At 36.8% G+C, this 10,879-nt stretch overlaps 1 protein-coding gene across 1 annotated transcript; it reads right to left on the bottom strand.

Moving 5' to 3' along the window:
• Nucleotides 1-1,158: 1,158 nt before the first annotated feature.
• LOC120010324 (tRNA N(3)-methylcytidine methyltransferase METTL6) lies at nt 1,159-8,416 on the bottom strand. The gene is made up of 7 exons (XM_038861097.1): nt 8,095-8,416; nt 7,900-8,009; nt 3,739-3,953; nt 3,549-3,640; nt 2,140-2,242; nt 1,848-1,990; nt 1,159-1,509 (listed from the first exon to the last, which is right to left on the bottom strand). The coding sequence occupies exons 1-7, from the start codon at nt 8,320-8,322 to the stop codon at nt 1,411-1,413; spliced, it is 990 nt and encodes a 329-aa protein (XP_038717025.1). The 5' UTR covers nt 8,323-8,416; the 3' UTR covers nt 1,159-1,410.
• Nucleotides 8,417-10,879: the final 2,463 nt, after the last annotated feature.

The raw sequence follows: 10,879 nt of genomic DNA, 5'->3' as shown, positions 1-10,879 counted from the left end.
GTTAGAGATGAGACTTGAGGGAGGTGTCGTGTATCATGTATGCTTGTAGCATGTTTAGTCAAGTCTATAGTGTAGATTAGTATGTAAAGGGATAGCCGGGCAAATTGGCAATGGCAGAGTAGTATACTAGTATGACAGTGTGACTGTGTGAGGAGCAGACTAGTAGAGGAGGAATGTGAGGACTGAGGAGAAAGATAGTGGGCTTTTTCGAGCCGGGCCTGGGTTGGGCTTTGGGCCAGCCCGAATTTGACCCAATCTGTCTGGCTTCGGGTCGGGCTACACAGGCCCGATGTAAAATCGGGCAGGGCCCGGACCGGGTTCGGGCCGGGCCCAGACACGCGGGCCAAATGGTGAGGCCTAAATACCAATGGATCTATTCCTTACACAGACTATTGTAAAAAATTGGTAATTAAATTTTATAATTTTAAATCAAGTTTACCTATTTTTCAATTGTTTAGCTACTTTAAATTCAAAATTAATTTTTCTTTAACTTACATTCCAAAGAGAAGAATATGGTCGGGAGCCCACTCAAGTTGAGGTCTTTCATCGTACCCATTTGAGAAAGGGTACTCAAGATTTCGTTGAAAACCGAGCAGCCACAACATTTGTGAGTAATATAAATTTTATTAAATTGAATATTAATATGATATTTAAATCATGATGATATTTGATATTATAATTTGTTTTAATATTGATACAGGATGACTTCAACAAGCTGAAGGAAGCTCAGTCCACTCAAGCATCGGCCTCTAGAGACTTACCTCTTGAGCCGACGGATGACAACTCCATATTCATGGAGGTGACTAGGTTCAATAAGAAAGATTGTGTCTACGATCCATATTCATCTGGATCGCATCCTCAATATTCACAATAGGAGTTGGAGGAGCGCATGACTAGGATGAAAACCGAGTTAACTGATCAGTTTAGAGGGGAGATCACTACCTTGCGGCATGAGTTCCAAAAACAAGTGAGGAGGCAGGATGAGCGAAACCGGAGGCTGGAGGAAATAATTGCTCGGTTAAGTAAATTCACAGATTATTTACATACGCATGAGGTCCAATTTTAACAATATAACCCATGGATTTTTCTCTTTTGATTTATGGAGTTCTTAGCCAGTTACCTCATGCTGAATTTTGTTCATATATCATAGCACAATCAGAAGGCGTTCTAGTAGTCGTGTAATTATCAGATCTGATTTTTGCTGTGTACACAAACACCATCCAACACTTATTTCTCGCCATGCATGACAAGTTGTGGTTCCACATCAGAAAATTAAGGTAAAGCAACACTGAAGTGGTGTTAACCTGAAGAAGGAAAAGGAGTCGGCAACCGAAAGCTTCTGGATACAACAATCGTTTATAACATCTTCGAAATGGGTTAACTCAACTATAGCGATCTTGATAGAAAACTTCATACAGGCTTCTGAAACTTTCCGTGAACCCACACCCTGCGCACGCTCTTTGAATTTCTGCGATTCTCTGAATTAACACAGCAGTATTCTAGCTCAAGCTGCAAATACATGAGCACCCAATTATTCAGCAGAAAAAGGAAGAAGAAAGATCTTAACTGTTCTATCTCGAAAATTAAGGTATTGGGTGAAAATTTACTTGTAACAAAGGTAATTGAGAATAAATTCAATTCAAGAGATTTTGGTCTATTTAGATTGCAAACAAGTTTAGGTATTATGAATTTACGACCACAAAATAAGATTTACATCTCCAAAAAAAATGCAGCATTATTTTTATTCCCGATCACTTACAGTATTCGAGTTGCATGTTACCTGATATATCACATTACAGAGATATTTATTTGCAACTACGACAACACAATTACAGCTGAGTTAATACCTCAATGAAGCCAGCATGCAGAAAGAGATCCCTGACAGTTTCTAAACAGAAAAAATAAGAGCGTGTTCCATCCGATCTCATGTACTCCCTAAATCCCACCCGTTTGTGTGGCTCGAACCGCAGCATGGTCATGTCATAGAGGCCTGAGCTTCATCACAATCGACTTTTGTCAGCAGACATTGTCAATCTAAAAATATGGAAGACAACTAAATAAATGTGCAACAGTTACGAATTTTATAATAAATCATCATACCAAATTTTCTTTTCTTTTTCTTAGTGGATTTTTTCTTACCATAATCCCTAAATAAGAGGAGACCACCAGGATTCAAGACAGAAAAGCACTCTGTTATAGCTGTTGGCATCCTATGGGGTGATACAGCCGACAATGTGAAAATCTGTCCCATCACACAACAGCAGAAGTAATGTCATATCCACTTGTCGCTTTTGCTTTAAACTTCAAGCAATAACTTTGAAGAGGATGCAGAAGCTCATGGTATTGCTTTGAAAAACCACATTAATTGTAGCATGGATTGCGGCAAAGTAACAACTCTTAACAATGAAAAAGAACCAATTGCTCGGACTTATGGGATCATTCAAACTTTAAGTGGTTTTTAGTGATGGTGATTTGATACTTGATCAACTACGTAAACAGAAAGATGAGAAACCAGAGGTTTTTTCTTGTTGGTCCAAGAAATACATCGTTGGAACTCAAGTGGCTCTATAGTTTCAGTTCTTGCTATATCTAACTACAAGGAAACCGAGCATTTTATAATGTACTGAAAAGCTTCTTCTCCTGGGCAATGAGGATGTTTACAGCATTCCAACAATACCACTTGACAAAAATCCTTGGATTGGATGAATCAAGGATGCCAGGATCAGCAGCATTAAGTGTATAATAAAGAGGATTTTGTTCAAGATGGTATCATATTATCTCTTTGCTCTTTTTCATTTTTAATATTTTCTTTCTTCTTCATTACAACTCAAAAAAAAGGTAGGGAGAAATTTGAGCTGATGGCCACTACAGTAGGTGGAAAACTTGCTATGGGTTATTAACATGGAAAATTTGATTGCTTTTTTGCAGAGTGAACGTTAAAAAGCAAAATTTGCCTGCAAAAAGCAAAAGAAAAGAAAATATAACCTTTGAAAGCATAACCCAAATGCACATTCAGGAGTTCTTTAGGGTCGAGAGTCATGGAAAAAAGAAAAGTCATGCAACTGTACACTAGAAGCTTGCATTTCAAAAAATGATTGCAAAAAAATGTTAATTTTTATTAACTAGTGTAAAATTAAAATTCAAGAGCATAACTCGATTTTTACAGAATTATTTTTCTGAATCAGTGTTTTTCTTGCCATAACGAAAACAACTGGTTTGTAATTGACTGACATGTCAAGCTGAATGAATGGATTTTGAATATCAAGAAACATTCTCTCTGTCATTTAGTAATAAAAGTAGTGTCTGGCACATCAAAAATATTAATATCTTTCATCAAAAAGTCAACCTTAAATTCTACAGGAGATCCATGGTTGTCGTGCAATTCAAATATCAAGTTGAACAAAGACTGGGAACTGCCCCATGTAGAAGATATCCAAGTCAATAGCCAATAATTATAAAAAAGAGAGAAAAAATCTCATTTACAAGGAAAAACTAAATGCCCCATAGTTGCTCATGCCAAATAGATCTTAGTGAAAGAATAAGCATACCATAGTAACAAAGTCCACTCCACCAATGCAACATCCACTTTCTTTCCACGAATGCGAAGCATTTACAAGGACTTCATTTTCACTTTCAACATCTGGCAAAGCAAACAGACACCAATATCATCTCTTAAAGAATACTAACAGCAATCGACATCAACCAAGGGCAGAGGAAGGGGATAAAGTTAACAAAAACCTGAAAAGCTATTGTATTGCTTAGGCAAAAATGATTTCTGGCAAGAATCACATGCCAACCACTTTGGAAACCCATGCAACGAAAAATCGCAATGGAATGGGTGGAATCGATGCTTAAAAGAGGCCGCATCAGTACCATCTACAATCTCTTTATTAGCCTTTTCAAGAGCCTCATCGCTACAATCACATGCATATACAATGATTTCCTTGTTGCCACTGCAAAAGGCAAGGAAATAGTATTTTGTAAGGATATAAGATATAAGCTTAAGAGCAAGATCTAGAGCATTAAAAAAAGGGACTTGACATTAACAATTCATCTTTAAAACATCCACATAAAAAACACCAAAACAGCAATCCAAAATTTATAATGTGAATTTCTCTTTATTTTGATTTCTACTAGCAGAATTAGCAAATGTTATTGGTGACAACAAAAGAACTGCAAATACAAGTTGCAATATTCAACAAAACATTGTCGTTTCCCAAATTATCAAATCAACATTGTCTAGGGTAAAAATGATGTTAACGACCACAAACTTAAATCCCCAATAACTGTGACTTGGACAAGGGCTGATTAGAACATTACCAATCTTCCAAAAAAATTATCTGATTGCGCCTAAAAGAAGTGCCAGGAACTGTAAGGAACTACGAAAAAATAAAAAGAAAAAGCAAGAAACTGAATGATGAAAGTGTGCAAGACAACGAGATCCAGAAGTTTGCCGAGCAGATCTTTTTTTTACGTGAGTTTCTTAAAAGGAAAAAATAAATTTGTTGCAGAGGTACCAAGAGGTGCTAAAAATACACCAACTTTGTAACAAGTCAAGCAATACTCTCTAAAAGCCATTGGGGGATCCAAAGCGGTAACACATTGCATGTACTCTTTTGAAATCATAATCAATTTGTCATAAACCATATAATCTGGAGTAAAACCCAGACCGCAGAGTGTACTACTTGGGAGTAAATGGGAACACATTCCATTCTCACTAACACCCTCCAGTGCTGCAGCATTGTAGAAGAACAGGGCAAACGGCTTTCCTTATAATGTCCCATTACTACTCACAAGATGTTAAAGGATTCCATCGAAGCTTCTTGAGATTATCCAGAAGCTGCGATCTAACCTCCCTAGCTTTTCGTAATCATTTAACATGCAAAAAATGGTCATCGCACAGTCTCCACGATAAAAATGCTTTTCCCATTGCTGATACACATTATGTGGTGTTAAGTGGTAAGACTCTGGGACAAAGAACTTTTCCCTAGAAGAATCGCTTTCCTCTTCTCTAGCAAAATCGATTTCCATATAACGTCCCACTCTTGCTGAGAAGATGTTAGTCGATCCAAAGCTTCTTGAGAATATCCAGAAGCTGCGATCTAACCTCCCTAGCCTTTTGTAATCCTTTAACATGCAAAAAATGGTTCTTACACCAGTCTCCACGATAAAATAGCTTTTCCCATTGCTGATACACATTAAGTAGTGCTAAGGGGTCAGATTCCGAGACAAAAAAAAATTTTACCCTAGCAGAATCGCTTTGTGCTAGGAAAACATGGACGACACTGGAATCATTGACACCATTGTCAAAATCTCATTCATGCATCCTAACTCTCCACCCACAAAAATCATCTTGGAAATTATGGGGACAAGCGGAAAATCTACCATTTTCCTGCCAAGCTCAGTTAGATACCCAATGCCCATGCGTAGAACTAAGCACGATATCTAACAAATTCTCAATTTAAGAAACTTGAGCAACAAAACCACATTGCCAAGATTTGACCTCTTTATTTCTGGCACCAGACTTGGCAGCATTTCATTGTGGTAAGCGCTCTCAGTGTAAAGCCCAGATAACATGTGCCAGGGCCAGTCCTACCAGCATGTCCAGCACAATGGTGCATATGGGGAAAACTGGGAGGGCATCCATACCCATCCTGGGATTGTGGACTTTTATTTGACTATGTCATTAGTCAATGAAAAAAAAATTCAATCAACTGTCAATGACATCTCAGCGATGTTCGTGGCAACAATGCATTTTCGAACCCCATCTTCAGCATTCTGGAATATCTTGGCTTGGAAGCTGGGATTACAAGGGAAGTACCAAGAGTTTCAGCAGCCTCCCTCTTGCTCGATGAAGTAATCTGTTGCATGTGCTCCTCAATGGCATAACAAGCTGATTGAATCTCATTTTGACCAGCGACAAAAATGAGGATATCACCTGGAGGATTGGTGATATAAATACTCATAGCCTGGTTCACAACAGATTTAACACAATCTTTACAAGGAGTTTTTCTGTACACAATATTTACTGGAATGTTCTGCCCAGGATGTGACAAAATTGGCACACTTCTAAAGAATTTGAAAACTTATAACATCTAATAACGAACTTAAAATCACAACACCAGGTAACCACTTTTTTCAGTATCTCAAACAACACCTTTTCAGTGTTTAGGATCTCCCATGTGCTTCATTCATGATAATGACACGATATTCATCGAGATCACGATCTTTCAGTATCTCACGAAGAAGCACCCCATTAGTCATGTACTTAATTATGGTGTTTGCTGAGTCACATCCTCAAAATGAATGGCATGGCCAACTTTATCCCCTAGCTCAGTTCTATCTCTTCACTGTTTGCAACACTCATGGCTGCACATCCCCTTGGTTGGTGCAGCCTAATATGCCATTGACAGTGTGTATCCATGATCATGAAGGTATTGTGTCAATTGAGTTGTCAGTTGTCTTTCCTGAACCAGTATCTCTATCGACAATAGCCATCAGGTTTTCACGAGTAACTTGCAAAAACTTTATCCCCTAGCTCAGTTTTCACCAGCTTCCCCCTTCTTCAGATGCTGTGCAAATTTTGCACCTCACGTAAATCAACCAAACCATGTTCACTGACTTTGCAAGTATCAACATGAATCTGTTCCTCTGTTTTCTCAATACGCAAGATATCACCAAGTTTTGAACTTGCAAGCTTCAAACCTACTGGCGAGACTTGTTCATAGTTTCCTTCTAATGATTTTTTCTAACCAGGGCAGAACCTTTGCGTGAAATAACTGCCATATCTGACATGGAATCCTGTATGGAATATCGGCATAGCTTGTTTCGTAAAACCAATTCTTGCATCCACATCAGGAAAGGCTATTTTATATCATATATAAGCAGAATATTTTTCTCTCTTTGTCATTATCAAACTCAGTCTGCACCTTGGCTTCTCTAACAGCCCCAGATCTCAAGACTTGCCAACCTTCCCAGTGAATATCACTAGCTGAAACAACTTTGTTCTTTAATCAAGAACGGTTGTTACACCGTCTTCGAAATGATTTTGAATATCCAGCAGAGAAAGCAAGTCCATAGGACATCACCCCCGTCCAGAATTTGCAGGCCTAAGAGGGAATCCAGAACCACTTGTTGGAACTGGGGATGAAGAAATTTGGTCCCAGGAAAATGCAGCAGTAACAGGTGTCCTTCTTGCACCTTATATCCAATGCATTTTCTTCCTCTGTAATTTCCACCACATTTTTCTTCATTTGGGCTACGTTCCCATAATACTCATCCGTTTGGAAATTCTCCCGCCAGTTTTCCTTTTCAGGCCTCCTTCAACTTCTAATATCATATTTATGGTCTCTCTCTTCCCATCTCAGCCACCCCTCTCATGCCTATGACTCCTAGACCAAGCACTCTTGGAACTCCTAGAAGAATGAATTTGAACATACCAATCCTATTTTCCACTCGAACCACAAGATGTCCTTCATGAGTTACAATACTCTTTCTGAAAGCTATTTAGTGTCAGCAATCTCAATCCAATCCACTCGCATAAAAAATTTTATCCAGAAACAAAGAAAGAAAAATATCAATCACCACTGCTGTTGATACTAATGTTGATGATATTACCAAAACTAGGAAATTGAGACTTCAAATCAGATACTTGAAGAGAACCCAGAGCGCAGAGATAGAGGAAGTGGGAGCTTGGAGTGAAAACGAGCAGGTCTGAGGGAAATTCAATAACCATGGAATGGCTAACAAAAAAATTAATGGTAATCGGAATACCAGTTGAAGTTAGGATTCCATGTTTTAAGGGATTCTCAATATGTGTTTTTCAAACGGGAATGGGACGAGACTACCAAGGAAAGCAAGCATAGCCATGAAACAACAGATACAAAATACTCAGATTACCGCAGTATTGGAAGAACCGTACTGCCATTGCCGCAACCCACCTCCAGAAGCGTAGAAAGCTCTCCGCGAGAAACCAGTTCAGGAAATTCCTTCAACAAGTACCGCCTCTCCTATCCATCATCAACAGAACAGAGACCATGAAATACAAATGGTAATAATTAATAAATACACAAACCAATATGTTTTTATTTGAACCTTGAAGAACCTTCCAGTGGAGTGGCGAATGTGAAATAGCTTCCATGCTTGCGCGTCTTCTTCAGCTTCTTGTTGTTGTCGCTGTTGTTGTTGAGGAATGGGAGAAATGAACGGGAGGAGGTGGTATTGGAGGGAGGGATCGCTTTCGATTTCGTGTTTCAAGGTCTCCCATTGGAAGTCCTTCGAATGATACTCTGCCGCCACGGCTGCTGCTGCTGCTCTGCTCATTATTTCTTAACAGTAATGGTGGAACAGAAGGGATCGTTCCTAGGAGTTTTTTTTAGGATTCAACACTCCTCTAGCAATTAATTCGGCATACAATGCTCACTTTCAATTATTTAGGTATTTAACATCATGTCACTGCTGACATCTTTAGCAATGTCACTACGGTGAAACAAAAGGATGCCCGGTAACTGCTCTAATAAAATTACAATACGTCTCGTTGTAATGTCATTTATGGGTAATTAAAAAAATTTATTTTAATTTTTAAAAATCATAAATATATAGTCTTTTTCATAACGAACCCAACGGTATAATTTTTATTTGAAACAAAAATCAAATTCGTTGTGATCAAAACATCTAATATTTTAAATTTATATCTAATGGTCTAGAATTGTCATGTCTCTTTCATATTGGATTTGATTTTTTGTTTAAAACAAAAAATATATCGTTGTGTTCGTTGTGATGAACACTATATATTTATAATTTTTAAAAATAAAAATAAAAATTTTTAATGCCCAAAAAAGGCATTACGGTGGGGCCTGTTGTAATAAAATTACAGTAGGTCCCGGGCACTCAACAAAAGGGTCATTCCTAGGATTTTTTTTGGATTTAACACTCCCTTAACAAATAATTGAGCATATAACGCTTAATTATTTAAGTATTTGACACCGTGTCGCTATTGATTATAGCGGCATGCTTTTGTCTTTTAACGATGCCGCTGTTTGAAACAACGGCTAAGTTTTGTTTTTAGCAAAGCCGTTGTTTAACGGGACAAATTTGACTAAACTAATGTCGTCGTTAATAATTACAGCATTCCATGCCGCAATTTCCAATAGCGGCATTAGTTTGAGGGAAAATGTTAATCTTCCATAGATATTTTGATCCATAAAACTCCATAATCTATCTGGCTATACGCATCAGATGTCAGGTAGATATTTTGTCAGACAAAACCCTAGCAGCTTCTTTTACTCCCGCTCATTCCTCCCGCTTCTTCCTCTGGATAGTCCTTCTTCTTTTGTGAGACATGTAAACTTTCTCTCTCTTCCTCCACTTCTCTCTCATGATCTCTCTCACCTCACGTGTTTCAAACTATCAACTTTGATTTACTTTTTCTTTATCATGTTTATACTATCAACTTTGATTTACTTTTTCTTTATCATGTTTATCTTTATGTCAGATTTAATTTTCTCTCTCATACTTTTCTTCAACTCAAATTTATTTTTTTCCCTCTCTCCTACTAATTTATTTGGAACTCAAATGTACATTTTTCTCTCTCCTCCATGAGAGTCATGTCAACGCATAAATCAATGTGTCTATATGATCACAATAATATAATTAGAAATTATCAATGTGTAATTCCCAATTAAAATAATGTAATTTATCCATTGGTGTTTTATAATCATCCAGACTGTTTATGAGATATAATTAAGACAATATAATCAAAACTTATAAATTTATCAAGTGTAATTAGACTTGCAAACTATGTAATTACATATATATTGTCAAGTGAATCAAAAGAGAAAACAAATTAAATTCACATTGATATTTGTATGTTATGAACTCAGTCTTTTGTATGATTCCATCGATTGTTATATAATTTTGAGAAAATAATTTTTAATTATAATGTTGGAGCAATATATTGTGAACTGTGTAAGTATGATCACAATAATGTAATTGAAAATATCAATGTGTAATTACGCATTGGAATAATGTCATTATTCACTTGTTTTGTAATTAAAACTTATCAGTGTAATTACGCATTGAAATAATGTAATTATTTACTTCGAATAGAGATTTGATTTGAGAAAATAATTTTTAATTACGACATTAGAGCAATATATTGTGAATTGTGTAAGTATGATCACAATAATGTAATTGAAAATATCAATGTGTACTTACACATTGGAATAATATAATTATTCATTTGTTTTGTAATTAAAAGTTATCAGTGTAGTTATGCATTGAAATAATGTACTTAAAACTATCAATGTGTTTACGCATTAAAATAATGTAATTATTTAATAGAGATTTGAACGTCCAGTGAAAGAGGAGAGCACCCCAATCAGCTCTGAGGCAAAAACAACACAAGCACCAAAGACAAACAAACCCACAACATCAAAGATTCCAAACACCAAAGCCACAACATGAAAGACCCCATACAAACAAACCCACAACACGGAATATCCCAAACAAACAAACCCATAACCAGCCAAGAAAGAACAGCAGCGACCCACCAACCCAAACAAACCAAGCTGTGAAGATATGATTGTCTCATTTTACACAGGTCCTAATTACATTGTTTCGGTTGATAATTACACAACATTTGGCCTTGATTACATTGTTTAGGTTGATAATTACACAATATCTGGCCTCCAATTTACAAACCGATTCCCAAATAAAATCAATTTTTTGTAACAAAATCAAGATCTTACTCTACAAAATCAAATGTCTTTACTATTTTTAGTGATAATCCTAAACAAAATCAAATTTTTTAGAAATTTGACACTCTCTTCTCTTACTTTAAAAGATCTCACCTTTATAGATCTTCACGACCATCACCAAC

The sequence above is a fragment of the Tripterygium wilfordii genome, chromosome 12 (assembly GCF_013401445.1).
Source record: "Tripterygium wilfordii isolate XIE 37 chromosome 12, ASM1340144v1, whole genome shotgun sequence".
NCBI lineage: Eukaryota > Viridiplantae > Streptophyta > Magnoliopsida > Celastrales > Celastraceae > Tripterygium > Tripterygium wilfordii.
This window is presented reverse-complemented; position numbering and strand designations above follow the sequence as displayed.